At 34.0% G+C, this 18,307-nt stretch overlaps 1 protein-coding gene across 1 annotated transcript; it reads right to left on the bottom strand.

The window, feature by feature from the left end:
- Window positions 1-238: 238 nt before the first annotated feature.
- On the bottom strand, window positions 239-1,051 carry Osi11 (Osiris 11). The gene has a single exon (XM_089646695.1). The coding sequence runs from the start codon at window positions 1,049-1,051 to the stop codon at window positions 239-241; it is 813 nt and encodes a 270-aa protein (XP_089502821.1).
- Between the last annotated feature and the right edge of the window lie 17,256 nt (window positions 1,052-18,307).

The raw sequence follows: 18,307 nt of genomic DNA, 5'->3' as shown, positions 1-18,307 counted from the left end.
TTTTTTTTTACTTTTAACAATTTCAGTGAGATTCATCAAAGAAACCATTTATTATAAGCTGTTAGAAAAACATCCAGGTGATCTTATAAATTGCATTATTTACAGGCAGATCAACCTGAAACTTTCTTGCTAATAATATAATCATTTTTTTGTTTAGTAAGCACCAGAAAAAGAACATAATGTATTTAATAAATTAATTATTTAGTTTACACAGAACTAAGCAAGGGTTTTTTGAGATCTAACTCCTTGGAACGTGAGCCCTAAAGGCACGATCCTGTGATTTTACATCATCATTGAAACTCCTGTAGTGTCCTCCTGGTCCAGTGGCCTCATATTCTCCACCGCCGCCTCCATAGTGAGAAGAAGAGTAAGAATGACTCTGAGAAACTTGAGGGTGCTTCACGATTTCATAAGTTGTTTTCTCATGAGCTTCGTCTCCTGAAACCAGCTTCTTCAAACCGATGATAGCGCTGAGGACCAAAGCGATTTTACCGATGAGTAAAGCCTTACCAGAGATCATGGCAATGGCCTGGAAAGCCATTGCAATAAAGCCTCCCTTGATGGCGATGGCTGTCAGAATGGGACCAATGTACTTCTTCATCTTACCACGACCTTCCTCGATCACTCCTCCGAGGTTTGCCATTCCGTTCGGAGGACCCAATAAACTAGCCATGCTCATAGAAACTTGATGGGTGTTAAAAAATCTTGCTGTCTTTTCGGCGAGAGCCGAGTCCAGTTGATCAGAAGACATGCTTTTAGCTTCTTCTTCGGAGGTTTCGTGGAATTTGAGAGATCTTGATCCTTCAGCATCCTTCCTCTTTACCACTGCAAATCCATCCATAACGGTGATGTTTTCTGTTTTAATCGCTCTATCGGCAATCTTCACAGCCTGGACCTTCAAACATTTGACGATTTCTTCTGATTTCTCGCAGTGGTCGTAGATCCTTCGCAGCATCTTCATTCCTGAAGCCAAAGGTCCAGCTTCAGGGGTTGCCAGAGAGGAAACGACGCACCATACCGCCAAAATGATAAGACACTTATGAAAAGCCATGATAGCACTTATCTGTTTATCCTCTGGCACAAGGATCGATCACAGAACTGCGATAGTGGTGTAAAGAGCTCCGCTCGGTTTTATTGTTTCTGGCGTAATGTGGCCACTGAGATATGTTCACGTCCATTTATCCAATTTCTCTCTGTGAGAAGTCAGGCGTGAACGCCGGAGCGTGCGATGACTACATTAAGAAATCTGCACGTGAGTGCATCACGATTGATTGATGCACAAATTCGCACATAAAAACAATTCGCTACCTAATTACACGCGTAAGCGTTTCTGAACTTGAAATGTACAGATTCACATCGAATATCGAATGTGTAAGTGGTTAATTGTTTTACCGTGAACGATACTAAAAAATGAAAGTATTAAAGGATTCTTTAAAATATGTAATTTTCCGTATTGTGCGTTATCACGCAAGGCTGATAACCGATTTGCTTTATTTAATTGAAAATAATTATCACGATTTTATTATTTATTGTCGTGCATAATTTTTCAGAGTGCGACGATATTTATATATTATATTTTATTCTCCGGAAAAAATATTATGTTTTTGAAATAAACTTGTAAAATTTAACTCCGTGTAACTAATTACAATGTAGTGGTATAAAATGTTGGTATTTTATATAATAACTTGTCAAGTATACGTATTCCTGTTAAAAACGGAACTGCAGGCCTTTAACGAATGAATTGACAGATTTCCCAATAAACTATCAGTAAAACAGGAATGTTTTAAGAAGATGTCGGAAAATTGTTAATTAAAATTCTAATAATGTAGTACTTCGTCATCATATTTATCAAGAAAAGATCGGCTGCGTGAACACGTTTTCGGATATATTCTGAATAGGTTATATTTTATTAAGAAAGGACTTGTCTTTACGTTTTTAATAGGATTTTAATACATCAGACTCTTTTTTTCTCAGTGAACTCGTAAAGATGACAATTTTTCGAAAAGTTTACTTTAATTGTATTTAAATCCCTTAATTTTGGACGTTTAACATTTAAATCACTTCATTAATATAATTTTTTTTTTCGAGAAGATTATCTAGATGAACCGTATTATTATGAACATATGTGTAGCTCTTCTGTGACCTAAAGAAATGCAAATGTGGCAGGCTGTGTGTTAGAATAAATGCAATTATAAATTGCGTAAGGTATTAGATACGTAAACAACTATAATTTTCCTAACACGGTATATTTTTGTGGTACCATTTATATTGCAAATATTCAAAAATTTCTTTTGACCACTTTTATTGTTTAAAGATAACCGACATGTGTCGTAAGCAATGCATACTTATTCGGGGTTTACTCAAGTAAAAACAATGAAAGTGATAACTAAGTGATGATTATTTAGAACTTTAATAGATGTGCGTTTTTTAAATGTGTCATTGGCGTCTTCTTCTTCTTTCGTATGGTGGGGGGTCTGAGAGGAACATCTAGGTTACTAAATCAGCTTAGGGCCTCAGGCTTCGCCCTGTGGACATCCATCCCGCCGGGAAATGAATGCAGCGGGCATTATTTGACCACATGTTCGGTGGTCTGCATCGCACCGCATTTGCCGACACTTTAAGTCCCCACCTGTGCATCATATGGGAGGACCTTATCATTTTGATGGCGAATCCAGGCTGTCTCTCAGCGGGGTTGTGTCAAAGAATAACGTTTCTCACGTCACTCGATTGCTATTCAAGTTTCCTATCTTCTTTTGTGAGAGGTATTTGGAGGTGCCTTTCTCCTTTGATCCAGAATGTTTTTTTGGGACTTCAAGCGCCATGCAGGGTGAGAGACGACATCATTTTGCAAAGGTATAAGAGGTGTATATTTTAAAATCCAGCTGATGGTTCACACTGTGGCATTAAGTTGAATGTTATTGGCGTTAGTGGAGTTTGTTTCGCTTCCAAAAGGTTAAGAAATATTTTCACTTGTTTTCAGAAGAAAAAACGTACGATCGAACCTTTTCATTGCTATTTATTGCAATAAATGTGTTTGAAATTGTCACTTGTCAACTATATTTGAAACGCCGGTATCCTACTACTAAAATTCACGATTTTGAAAGCTATTTTAACCCTACGTATAAATGAACTGTATGAAGGATGAGGTTAAATTTGCTTGCACTAAATATTAGTTTGGAAACGACTTTTTATTTGATGTATACACCTTCTCTGACGGCTTTGCTATAAATTGCCTGTGCATATTTTTCTGTGCTTCATTTCTTCTTAAGATCGCCAAAGACACAAGGCCAATAAAAATCCGTCAAAGAATGGTTTTACTGTTTAAAAGCTACTGTAAGATATGTTGGTGTTATTTTATAGAAAAACAATTAAATCATTATTTCTTTGAAAACAATGCCTGAATAGTTAAAAAATTATTATTATCCTTCCAGTGATAGTTAAATCGTCCAATGGGTCATATTCCATCTATACCATCCGATCACATTTCTTTGCCTGTTATTTCAGAGACACGCAAGAAGTTAAAAGAAAAAGAAAGTACATTGTTAACAACACCACCGTATGAAGAACACCTTGGAGAAAAGATTTTCCTCTTAGCATTTGAGCCGTGATTCTTTAGTTTGTGTTAAGGCCATAAAGCAGTGCCTCAAAAACTGTAGGTCGCACCCCAACAGTGACCCTTAGGTCTCTAAAGTGAACATCAAATTTACCTTTTTAGGTATGTACTAATCTCACATATTTCATATAATATGAATGAAGGTACTTTGTAAGGCGTAAAATCCAGGCAATACATAGGATTTCTCGTTTCCTTTTGTGGGATTCCTGGATTTTACAGACAATGCGTAATACATGACAGAATTAACCTTTTTCACTTAATCTAGGTATTGTATATGAGGAGGTCAATAAAATATCACTGGTACACATGCAGTATTGCTAAATTTAAGACCCTCTGTAACAAATTCATCTAACTCAAATGTCCATAAATTTTTTTTTTTTTTTTTTTTTAATTCTAGATAAAAGAAAATTACATTTTTCACTTATTTAACTAGAAATAACATATATATTACACATAAATATATTACACACTGATATTATTCAATTTCATTGTTTTGTTGATTGAGCATAAAACTGAGCAATTTTTTTTTAAATGTACCTATACTTTTTTCATTTTTAATTTCGTCTGGGAGGCAATTGTATATGTTGCTTCCCTCGTAACCAATGGATTGCTTGCCATAATGAGTATGTAAATGTATTTTATCGTGTTGCCGTGTAAAGTGTGTGTGTACTTGGGACGTTTTAATGAGTTCTGTATTTGTATGTATGAGTTTATTATTTATTTTGTAAATAAGAAGACATGTATTATATTCATATAATTTTCTTAATTTTAATAGTTTTGTTTCCATATATAATTTTTTTGTTGCTGTTCTAGATTTGAAGTGAAATAGTTTTTTGATTACTTTGTTTTGTGTTACTTGTAGTTCGTTTATATATGTTTCACATGTATTTCCCCAGATTTCAACCAAGTAGTTTAAATGTGAGTGTACGAGGCTATAATATAAACCTTTTTTAATTTTATTTGGTAACAGATATGATATCCGGCTGAATACGCTAATTAAGGGGGTGATTTTATCTTTAATATCTTGAATATGATATAAATACACTGGTTTATTAAATTAAACTGCTGTTTATACGATACCGATCTCCGGTTGTGTTCGGAAACAATGACAAGTTATCGATATTATTATCGATAAATATTTTACCGATCGACCGTGCTATAGATACCTTGATATTAATAACTGTTAATTTGTTGGAAATCATTTACATTAGCTCCACACAAAAGGCCCTGAAAAAAAATATTTCCCTCAGGGCATATGTCATCTTTGGGGATGCTGTGTGGAGGGTCTTTTTAGGGAAAGGAAGGAGAGAAAGTTCTGGGTAGGAAAAGGGTATGAGGGGTGGGTAGGAATATGAGGTTCAAGGTGTCCAGGAGTGTCTTATGTATTCATACCTCTCACTGAGAGGTCAAAAGGTCTCCTTCAACTCTCTCCTGATCTCCATGTACCCGGGCACCCCTACTAAGTCACCAAACGTAGTGAACCACTTGGGGTGACCTAAGGCAGGGGTGTTGGTTATCTAATAAATGGTTCCCAGGGCGGCGGTACCCACACCCGCCTTCCAAATTAGTATGGTATTCTTTATGTTTATATAAGATCAGCCTTTGTCAAAATACTGAGATTAAAAATCTACCTCAGTCGTGAAAGTTTGTTGTTTGTAAAACGTTTCGGAATGCCTGCAAGTTTGAGAACGCCCGGTGTAGTAAAATTCTCGTGGTAAATATGTACGTATAAGGTAAATCGAATGAGAGGAGATAATGGTAGGTGTTCGGTGCGGCATACCTACAAATAACATTGTTGTTACGCTTTGAAAGTCATCAAGGTTCTCAATATTTTTTGACGTAAAGTCGGTTGACATGAACGCTGTATGTTTCAATTATTTTTTTTTTAAATTGAAATACTTGTCAAAAAAAATATTTTCTTAAAACTCAAGTTCAATAAAACCTACCGTATATTAAAAATTTTTTAAATATTTATTTTTTACCTCAAAAAAGTGTGATTTTGTTGAATATTATGCCATTATGGATGAAAATGCGATGAATAAACGTTAGTTAATTTATTAAAGAAAATGCGATTACTGAGGGATTTTTTTTAAACTGGTGTTTCACAAAAACCGATTTTTTAAAGTATCTAAGGAATATTCGTAGATAGTGTTTTTTTTTAACTCTTCATTATTAAATCCATCAACTTCATTTACTTAAAGATTGAAGTCAATGGTACCTACTTCAGCAATATTGAATATTTTGACTTATGTGCGTTGTCTACGGCCTAGGTGATAGTCACATATATTTAATACGTTATTACATGAACAGTGATTTGCAAGAAAAATATTACAATAATCAATTATAAATAGTTCGGAAGGATTGTGAGACATCTCTTGTTAAAGTGTGAAACTACTAAAATTAATTAGCTTTGTGATAAATGGACGATTTGAATGAACTTTCGAAGAAATTCCAATAAATGTTTTAAAATATCTTTGGGCACATTTTGGCCATCGGACGCTCGAGAGTATTTGCTAATTGGCCAAAATATGACCAAAAACGCTCCAGTAGCAAATCTGCCGGAGCAGTTTTATAAACAAGATAATTTAACAATATTTATATCACTAAACCATAAATAAAACGAGATATTACAATATATAAAACAAAGGTAGATGAAAAATAATGGATATCTATTTGCAATTTGAAAGAAAGTTACTAAAAAAGCATAAATAAAGATTATAGAATTTAGTTGGCACTCTATTTCACTTATACTCGCCTGACATCGTAGATACAAATTTGAATTTCGTAATCATGTTGAAACACAGTTTTGTATTGAAAATTTATGCCTCGATCGGCCAAATATTTGTCGAAGCACGTCCATAGGGCTGTTCTTTAGTTCTTTTTTATTCTATGGTTGTCTGGAAAATTTTCATAGCGCAACTGGTTGAAAAAAACATATATATTAATCGAATAGAAATAAAAGGAAGAATGTTCGAAAAAAAACTTTAATTGTGCCTAATCCTCTATGACTACCCCTGTGGGAAAATCGTTTATTCAGCAAGTTTAGTTAAAGAAAAATTCTATTCACAATTACATTGTCCCCTTGAGGTGATTTTTCACAAGTTATCCAATTATCAAGGAACATAACATAATAGGGAATGTTATGATGACTATTTAGTGTACTACCACAAGTTTGACGTTAACTTTGTAATGTTTTAGCACGTCTAGCAACCCCCATAAGTTTGGTAAACTGCCACACTTTTTTATTTAATACCCGCTTGTACCTAGATTTCTTGCAATTAGCAATACTTTCTCACAAATAGTAGATGTGTTCAACTGCACGGAATTTAGTTACAAGAAGAATATAATAACATACATCATAAATATCAATGTTGGCTTTTATTATTATTTTCCATTTTTCCTACTATTTTATAATTGATTTAACAAATTTTACATCCTTAATAGTGTTCTACTAAATTATTATTTTTGTGAAAAACTTTTTTACGTTAACCCCACATAAGACGAAAATAATTTCTCTCGGATCCTAGGTCATATTTGAGGATGCTGTGGGGTGTGTTTAAGGAAAGGAAGGAGTCTTTAAGTAAATGAAGTTGACCTATTGCAGAGGTGTTTGTTATTCGATAAATGGTACCCAAACCCTCCACCTAAATTTAAAATGAATGGGTGTTTAATATTAATAAATTATTATGTTCAATAGTGCGATAAAATTACTTTTTGCGTGGCCAAGCCAACACACCCACGCCTTTTGAAGAACTAACCACGCACCGTGACTTAGAGATAATGCGTGAAACTTATATCGTTCGGAAGAAGCTTCCAATGGATTAATTTTCCGCATTTTCTTCATTGGCCACCGACCGGAAATTTAGCAATCACAGCCTCCGAGGAAATAGCCTGCCAACTGCTTACCCACCTTCATAGGAATGAATGCTCGTAAAGCCCGATTTACGGGCAGCAACCTTGTTTTCTCAAGTTCGCAAAAAGATACCAGAGAGGATATAAAATTGACTAGACAGGACTATTTTCTCGATAAAAGAGAAAATGATTGGGTTAATCAGTTTCTCCTTTGTCAACAAAATATTAAAATTAAACAGAAGGAGAATACAAATTCGCGACTTGGCTAAGAACAATTTTTTTCCCTTACGCATTAAGGTACGGTGAATTTTTGAAAATAGCTTCATGATATCCAACCTTACTTGGGATTGTGCTAGGCAATTGGAGACGAGAATCCAATAATGCTAACAGATGATGGCTTGATGCCCCGAAAAGATCCGCAGACTTCAAATAGGTAAGAACGAAAAATTGGAGAAATTTAAGGCAAGCCTATGTTCAAACCTCATAATTATTAAGGCCCCGTCGTAAGCCTTCAAAGATGGTTTGAAAGAGAGATATCGAAATACGAATGTTAGATGGAGCGCGCTTATATTAAAAAAACGTTAATAACCAAAATTTTCTTTAAAAATAAAATCATTGATTACCTCCAATAAAAATATACATTAGAAGAATTTCATAACATACTAAAAAGTTTGCCTACTGTATATATATATCCATATATGTATAATATGCCTCTTGGTCAAACTAAAACTTTATTAATTAATTACCTAAAATTAATATCGCTTCGCCCTCATATTTTACATTCCTTCTTGAATTGTATAATTTAAAAATATACAAAAAAATACTGTTTTTATTTTATCTGACATTTTCACAATATTGTATAATCTAAAACCGAGTTAACAACCACTATGTAAATTTCCATCTCAACACAGGCGTTACACACCTAGTGAGATGGGCAATACGTCACTATTGTAACTAAATGTAATATTAAAATAAAAAAATAAAAAAAATCAAGGGAAAATAGTGAAAATATTTAATAAAACATGACTCGTTCGAAAAATAGAAAAAACTCTTTAAAAAATGCTGTAGTTGCATTGTGAATTTTTTCGTAACATATTCAATAACAGAACAAAACGTGTTTTAAATGATTTTCGGAGCTTACTTTGCATTTTTTTTCTATCGAGGGAATTCGATATAATTAATGTTTCGGCAAAACAAATGTATAAATAGGTACTATCTTAAAAAAAAAAACGTTTTTTTGGAACTTAAAAACTTAAAGAGTTAACGATAAACTTGTTTATCGATAACGATAAGAGTTAACGATATACATCGGTAAAAATTGGGTATGCGGGGGCTTCAGGAAGACACTCATTTATTTATAAACGGTTGATAATCGATACCCATCGTGGGAATTCAATTCGAACGTTACGGCAACACTATCCTATTTTATTTGGTTATACGTCCAGCCAGGCTTTTACATCGATTTTAAGAAAAGAATATACCCAGTGAGATATCGAAAAGTATACAAAAAAATTAAAGGTTGATAATATAACAGTTAACTGAATATGAAAGAATATTATTAAAGCATGCTACAGTAACATAAAATAATATAGAAACTAGAACAAAACTATATATAAGACAAATCACTAAAACTACATTACCAACGCTACAATAATTTGTAGGATTCAACAGAGTGCTAGTTATGATTACGATTAGTTCTATAAATGGAGTCAATAAATTTATAAATATTACCCCCCAAATTTGTTGCCCTGATCATGCATCCTATTGGTTAGTAAGTGTGTCTTATAGTTAGTTGTGAATTTATTGCAGAAGAATGTTACATTTTTTCTTGTGTTCCTAGTCGGCACACGAAATTTAATTATCTAACACCATCGAAGTTTTGAACACAATGGATTAGGTAAAAACACATATTTTTTTAAATATCTTAATAAAAGTATTATACACTTTCGAAAATGGGTTTTACGTATTCGTTTAATACTAAATCATTAACATGATGAGTGTAATGTAATTAAACACAAAAGTTTTTTCAAAGTAGAACAACAATTGTTTGAAATACTCCTATAATTATTATTGTCATGAGAAAAATTCTGAAAGAGAATTTAGACATGTGTATTAAAAGTTTTTTTTTGACCTCATTATTCGAATATTACCCTCTGAACCAGATAATATTTTTCTTAGTCCCACATTATTTAGTGTAGGTACCTACTCACATACGCTTATTTTATGGATGTGATTTCGTAATGGCGCTGATACCTTTTCTTTTAGACAGAATCAGCGAATTAACCCTAGAAGCCTAATCTATTTTATAGGTACATAAAGCCTTAACATACGTCTCAGAATCGTACACATGTTAATGACAGCCAGTAGGCCAAAATATACCTACTTGTGCCCTATTTTTCGATAGAAAGTTAAGGTTGGTATGTAAACTAATAATAAAACACAGTTTTATCAATGAAAACTACTATCACAGGTATTTATTTCAACGAATCAAAACATTATACTTAAATTCAAACAAAAAAATCATCTTCTTAAAAATCAACTTGAACATATGTTTTTTTTAAATATCAATATATTTTTTTAAGATTAATTTCTTATTCTTAGGGCAAACATTAAAAGTAATCATGAATTTAATTACTAGATATATTTTTAGAGCAATATACAGAGACATCAACTTTGTGCTTAGAAAATATCGACTTTTTGCACTTACAGCACACTAATTTCGACATTCTCTTTTTTTTAGCAGCAAAAAGGGCAGTATTTACAATTTTCGGGCTCTGGTTCTCCTACCTGAATTTTATTACCTGAATCAGTAGGTTTTGCGAGAATTTGGCTTATATTTTTTAGTCGGAGATTCAAGTCTGAATCCAAGGCTTGACCGGATCTGTGCTGAGTTGTTTAATAAATTCTCTTTTGGTTTGAGAGTTTATTGGATCATGTTGTGGCCATAAATTACAGCAGAATTGACAAAAGCCATGTTTAAGATGCCATAGAATACACCCATTGACCATCTATTAGTTTTGCGGCTGCACGTCATTGAGGAGCACATTTGATCAAATAAATCTACTCTTCCTTTTGTTTGGTTGTAGAAATGAATCATGTCTGGTTTGCCACTTGAATTATTAATTATTGCATTTTCATCACAAGAAGATAAACGGTAAAACATACTTGCAGGTTTTGGCTTGTACGATAGAAGTGTCAGAGGGCCATCAAAACAAAACGTAGAACTGCCAACAGGTCGAGATCTCGAATTCTTCAATTAATCGTGGATTTCCCGCCTATTTGATTGGAAAGTGCCCACTAGATTTGATTTGTAATTTGAACTGGTCCTCGAGAGGTGCGGACATTACTCATAGTTGAAGTTCTGTGACATGATTGACCCTTATTAGTTGACCAAACATCCCGCGTCCATTCTTACTGCGAAGAGTATTTGCAGGAACACGATAAATTCGCTCTGAGTTGGCAGATTGCGAAGCATGAGCAGAATCAGATGCTAGGTCAGCTTCTGCAATTTTGAGTCTGCTTCTTCAGTGGGAGCAGATTCTTGTAAAGGGAAAGCCTCTTCATTTACATAGTTATTCTCATCTTCTTTGAATGTCGTCCACAAACTGGCTGTCCTCGTCTTCAGAGGCTGATTCTGCCAGAGAAAGACTATTTTCTTGGTCTAAGATTTTCAAAATATCGTTATTGTTTAATATATTAGACCATGACATGTTGGTATCTGAAACAATGCCAAAATAAACATAAAATGGACGAAAAATTCACCAAAGTAAAAACACATAATCTTAGTTAAAAGTTACACAAAGCCTAAACATACGTCTCGCAGGCGTACTATACCTCAAAAACTCAAAAATAGCTGGACTTATCTTAGCGATACGGGTACCATCGGCGAGCTCCCGTCGGCCACTGGGTTGGTTAAAGAGCACGAGGCGCTAACTTCAACAGTTAGAAAGAGAAATAGAATTTATGAATTTGTGTACGCCTCGCAGGCGTAGATAAGGCTTCTAGGGTTAAGATAGAAAGTCATTACTACTTGTTTACCAATTTCTTGAAATTTTCAGGCTTTTCCCATCTTTTTAGAAGTTTTTGTTTTCCAAAACACAATCTTTTGTCTTATACCATCTGTGCATCTTCGTTAATCAATTGTGGTTAGCAAATAAGATACCAGATTGCATTTATCTCAATAACTTATTCAAGTTTATTGACTGTTATACCATGTTGAAGGAAATGGTACCTATTTTTGTAATGTAACATTTTTAAAGTAAAAAGATTTGGACGAGTTTCAAAATTGAAGGTGACACGACGACCTGATGTATTTTTTTTACATTAGCTCTGCTCAAGTAGCTATAAGGAAAATAATTACCGTTGGGGACCTATGTCATATTTGGGGATACTGTGTAGAGGGTGTTTTTAAATAATTTAAATTTTAAATAATAAATTTTAAAGGAAAGGAGGGGAAGTTTTGGGAAGGAAAAAGGTATGACGAGTGAATAAGAATCTGGGGAAAAATTATATTTAGTAGTGACGGACGTATGAATCAACCATCGCACTGCGGTGCAAGGCGATAAGTTGAAAGATTTCGGCTGGAGAGGTCAAAGGGTCGCCCTCATCCCACCTCTCTTATCCCTGTCCACCACGTGGGCAAACGCATCTACCACCAAGAATTCGGAAAAGCTCACTCCATGATCCTAAGCACCCCTGCTAAGTTATCAAACATAGCGAACTACTTGGGGTGACCTATAATTAGTCGGTTAACTATTGAATGGTTCCCGGGGCGGAGGTACCAATACCCAAGGCGATGTACGTATTTAAACCTCCGGTGTATATAATAAATAACCAAAACAGACTCGGAAGGTTCTAAGTATGGAATATGGAATAGAATGAAAAAATATAAATATATTCATCTTGATGAAGAAAATGATTTTCTTTTCAAATATCGACCAACTACAAATTTCATTCACTGCAGTAAAAAAATACCTACCACCGACATTTACGATTCACAAAAAAACTTTCGCATTTACCGCCATCTGTTGATTTGCAAAGCAAAGATTTTTCAAATGTTCAAGGTTACAACCAACGCACGATTCAACGCTGAGTATTTTCTTATTCTAGCAAAGACCCGTGAAAAAGTAATACATGTTAAAAAAAATAACCAAAAAGTAATATATGTTCGTTAAATTTTCTCCGAACGCTCTCTTGAACATGGAAAAATTTGCCTTTATAAAATCGCAAAAACTGACTGATTTATCAAGATTAACACTAAGAAATTTAAAATAAAATTAGATGAGTTCCAAAATGATTTTAATTCGTCCCAAAATCAAAAGTATAACTTTTAAGGATTGCTCTTGTACCAAGAAGTAAAACATACACATTTCAAATATAGAATTTTAAAAATAATTTTCCGGTAAAAAAATTGTTATATCGCAGGTAGGTACTTTATCGCTTGTCTAAATTTTCGACGCATCAGTTCCAATTTTTAAATGATACTTAAATTTAAAACATATTCGAGTTAATTGCACCAGAGTTATAAACACTAACAGACATACCCACAACAGAAAAAAATATTTTTGATGATTTGTTGTATCTTTTCTGAATAAAATATGCGGTGATCTACGAATTATTTTATTTCGGTAGAATTTTGTTAATTTCTACTGATGACTTAAAGAATGTGAATTATTTATATTACTATATTTCATGAGAATAGCCATTTTTTCTTTATTTTGCTTACTGAAAGTATGTCAGTTTTTTTGGAAAAAATTAGATCATAGTACAAACGAGCAATATTTTAAAATGTTGGTGAAAAACTGAATCTCACCCCAAGCTTTACGAAATCGGATTATCACATTTTTTTCAACAAATACTGTGTACAAACTCAGTCATAAGTACAGTTATCTTTTCTTACTGAACCATTGTTAAACGTCGCGAAGTAAACGATAATTTCGCTAGATGGTGCGAAGTGCATTTAATTGAAAACCTTCGCATTGTTTCCAGAGGTTTTGTATGAAATTACTGACAGGTTGTGTTGTGAACACTTCATTTTTTTATTGTTAAATATAAGGCTACATAAAATAAAGAAAAAAACAATTTATGTATTACAATATAGAGTGTGTATTTAAAATAGCAACTCAATACACATTTTTAAAATTACTGTTGAAGAATAAGGGATGAAATTTATCGAGGTAAATGATTGAGTACCCTACCAGAATCTCAACTGTTTGCAGTCAGTGCAACAATTATATTCTTAATCACGGTTTATTATGGAGCTGAAGAAATATGGTGAAGAAAATGGGGTAGGTAGAGTAGTAACTGGCTCTAAAGATTTAGTCACCAAATACAGCTAAAACTATTTCATGCAAGTTTTAGTGATTCTGAACGGTAATCTTTCACCGGGGTAATACTGAGAGTATTTACTGCTGTGAAAAATGCCGCATATTTAGGTAATTCGGATTATTTTAGATTTGTAAATGTGAAAAAAACTCATTAGTTATATAAAGTTTAATTCGATCCCTTAATTCATGGATTAATCATGCTCGACTAAAATATTGTTTGGATTAATAACGAAACGTGCGCTGTTGAGTTAATTTTTTTTAAATGTATTTAAAAGGTAATAAAACAATTTGTCTTCTTCAGGAAGCTCTCAATGACTCTAATTAAATGAACTCTTATTAAAGGACAATTTTTTTAAATGAAGCCACATTTACAAGATTCAGAAAATATTAGTAAGGAAGATGGTTTAATACTAAAACTCGTATAAATAAATGATGGATGAAACTAGACAAATAAAACTCAGAAAAATTCAATTACAGCGTTAGCAGCTTAGTTTCAGCGTCATTTAACTTATTACCCGGGCAACAAAAAAACCGTTTTAAATTATCCGTATTGTCTCGAGCCAAGCCCGGTAGTATCTTCCTACTACAAGGAGAATACTAACTGAAACGAAATATTTTTAATTTATTAAAAATCTGGTCAAATTAATCGTTTTTTATCTAAATAGGACTGGAGGCCTAAACATTGTTGAAAGTAAACGTTGTTTAGATCAATACCATCCAATTCCGGCCATAAAAAATCATTAATAATCTCTCGATAGCGCAATCCATTCACCGTAACTGTTGCTCCAGCCTCATTTTCAAAAAAGTAAGGTCCAATTACTCCGCCGGACCATAAACCGCACCAAACAGTCACACGTTGATAGAGAGGCTTTTCAACAATAACTCTTGGGTTTTCCGAGCCCCAGATGCGACAATTTTGCTTGTTGACGAAGCCACCGAGGTGTAAATGGGCCTCATCACTCAAGATGATTTGCATTTGATTCATTCAAGTGAATTTTAATAATTTCAATGCGTTGTTGAAGCGTGTATCGTTCCATTTTTATGAATGGCGTAGTTTCTACTTGTCAAATGTCAAAAAATGACAGCTTCAAAAGTAACATTTACCGAAATAGCGGGCTATTAAAAATAACACTTCTTATTGGAAAACCCTGTATATTATGTTATGGGAAGTTGGAACACGTGTTCTTTAAAATAATAATAGTTTCGCATATTTTCCATTATATTTATTCGGACAAGGGCACCTGCATGAACACGTGTTCAGATAAATTGTGGATGACTAATATTTTATTGTAAAATGATCATGCATTCAAATTTTTAACAGTTTCTTGATAAAAAAAGCCGTACTCATTTTTCTACGTATACCTGCGTAAAACCACCGGTGAACCACAAATTAATACTTTCGCTATAAATAAAATATTCTGCAAGTTATTCAGCACCGCACATATTATTTTAAGCAAGTGTCTATCTTCACCACACAGATGTTTGCTTAAATTTATTATAACGGACTTACCATAAAAACTATTATTTGCAGTCTTCTTCCAATACAACATTAGTAACACACATTTGAAGTGGTGAGTCCGGAGCAAAAAATATTCGTTCATGTTGATTTTTTAATTGTGTCAGTAAGCGTACGGTGGCAACAAGTACTTTTTTTCAATTGCAAAATGCGGATAAAAAACTGCAGATATGTCAGTTTTTTTTCTTCTATTAATAAAACCCCGGGAGAAAGTGCAGAGGTAGTGTGCGTGATTGATTTTGGAATAAGTGGTGGTATGAATTTTAATATTAATATCAATTGATTTAGTAGTTTGAACATAATTCTGTCTTTTGAATCATTTTTTTCAATAAGTTTTAAATGAAAATATCTGTCAGACACGCGCTAACCATTCTCTTAATAACCAACACTTCTTTCATAGGTCACTCCAAGTGGTTTGAAACGTATGGTGATTTAGCTGGATTTATGGGGCGAGGTTTTTCCAGGCCTTAGTGGCGGATACGTCTGTCCAACAACAGGTGGTGGACCGGAGAGATAAAGGACGGCTCAAAAAAATATGTGAACACCGCACAAGAGTTCCAACTGTTTCTAACCGTCTGGAGCCAGTGAGACCGCGGTATCCCTATTGAGGTATGTTGTGAGGATGAAAGGTGTTAGGATGGGAAGGAGATGGGAAGAGGATAGTTGGGAAGCACCTGGTTATTCAAATCTGGTCATCAAGCACGGCTTAGGCCAATTCAAGAAACGTTTCAATTCTGAATAGTCGTCTTACATCAGGGCGATACTGAGAGTATCTTCCACTCTGGGACGTGCCGCAAGTATACTATATATTATTTTAAATTAATAAATTGTGAATTTTCTCAAATCTATAAAATAAAATTTACTTGCTCACGCCGGGATTTGAATCCGCGATCTTCGGATTGATAGACGAGAGCCTTACCCCTCGATGACGGAAGCCATCAAATGTTGAGAGAGATCCTTTCACCTCTGCAACAGGACACTCTCAACCCAACACCTTGCACCGCAACAGGAAAGATGAATTAATACTTCACTCCTGGACACTCTGATTTCCAGATTCCTAACAAATACCCATCCTTTTTTCCTTCCCAGAACTTCCTTTACCTACATCAAAATACTGTCAACACTACATCCCCAAAGATGTATTATGTATTAGCCCAGAGGGAAATTATTTACCTCAGGGCCATCTGAGTGAAGTTTATGTAAAAAATAACGTCTGCCTTCTGATCTGAAATTAGTATTTTGTAATTGTTTATCCTTTTCCTAAATAAATCTTCTATTGACTATCGTAGGAATCTTACAAAAACCAGTAATAACGGAATGTTTTTATTAGGTATGTGCCAAAGAATCTGATATCTGCATGTCTCAAATGTAATTTGGTATTATTAAAGGCTCTCTCGGTAATGCGCAAATGTTGAGCTAGACTCAGTAGGCCATTATCATCTTCTGACATCTGCATGTCTCAAATGTAACTTGGCATTATACAGCGCTCTCTCGGTAATGCTCAAACGTTGAGTTATACTCGGTAGGCCATTATCATCTTCTGACATCTGCATGTCTCAAATGTAACTTGGCATTATACAGCGCTCTCTCGGTAATGCTCAAACGTTGAGCTATACTCGGTAGGCCATTATCATCTTCTGACATCTGCATGTCTCAAACGTAACTTGGCATTATACAGCGCTCTCTCGGTAATGCTCAAACGTTGAGCTAGGCTCGGTAGGCCATTATCATCTTCTGACATCTGCATGTCTCAAATGTAACTTGGCATTATATAGCGCTCTCTCGGTAATGCTCAAACGTTGAGCTATACTCGGTAGGCCATTATCATCTTCTAACATCTGCATGTCTCAAATGTAACTTGGCATTATATAGCGCGCTCTCGGTAATGCTCAAACGTTGAGCTATACTCGGTAAGCCATTATCATCTTCTGACATCTGCATGTCTCAAATGTAACTTGGCATTATATGGCGCTCTCTCGGTAATGCTCAAACGTTGAGCTAGACTCGGTAGACCATTATCATCTTCGATCCCGGGTCCTTTTAAACTTTCTTTTTAATTTTCTGTTCGGTGGAGTTTTAGAATAATCTCCTTGATATGAATTTTGTAAAAATCGTAATATCAGTAATTAATTTTGAAGAAATAAAACAAAAATAACTTCGTCTATAACCATGAATTTTAACGATCAACCAGTTTCGCTTAACAATAGCATCATCAAGGTATAAAATTAAATAAATAAAAAAAATGTATTGTGTGCGTTAGTATACAAATGGAGAAAAATAAAATATAACTTTAAAAATAAGAACAGAGAGTTAACATGAAATTTATAAAAAAACATAACATGGTTATAGAAAAAAAGAGACAGAGTTTTTTAAGCGCAACTATTAAAATAATAACACTCGTATTTTAACCCGACGGCTCTTCAGCATTTACAAATACGCTTTTGCAATGAAAATTATTTACTACTTTTAAAACAACTAGAATATTGCTTTATGGTCTACTAGTATTATTCGAAGAAACGTTTATATTAGAGGAAAGTTAACATTTCACGATAATTTATCATTTTGAATAACATAAATAAGTGCACTGTTAAATAGAATATTGTCTTTTAATCTAGTTTTCTCGGGTCGGACCCACTTTAGAAATTTAATATACGTTACATTGCCGATTAAGTGATTTACCAGGGAAATACTTTGTTAATGACCAGCATTACACACATTCCTTCCTTTTATCATTCAATGTTTGTGGCATGTCCGTAGCCTGTAGATTAACCTAACGGTAAATGCGCAAATACGTACAACAATCCATGATTGCATACATAGCTTACTAACTACACTAGATGAAACCATACATATTGTTATATGATGTATCAACTCCTCACTGGTGGACCAGGTTTTACTTAGGGATACGATCTTTTTTGGAGATAAGCTGTCTTTTTTTTAAAGATACGCCGCTGCAGAATCGGTATATGGTTGGTGAAGAGGGCAGTATATTGCTCGGGT

The sequence above is a fragment of the Hesperophylax consimilis genome, chromosome 25 (genome assembly GCF_061612785.1).
Source record: "Hesperophylax consimilis isolate HC1 chromosome 25, BYU_Hcon_1.0, whole genome shotgun sequence".
Lineage (NCBI taxonomy): Eukaryota > Metazoa > Arthropoda > Insecta > Trichoptera > Limnephilidae > Hesperophylax > Hesperophylax consimilis.
This window is presented reverse-complemented; position numbering and strand designations above follow the sequence as displayed.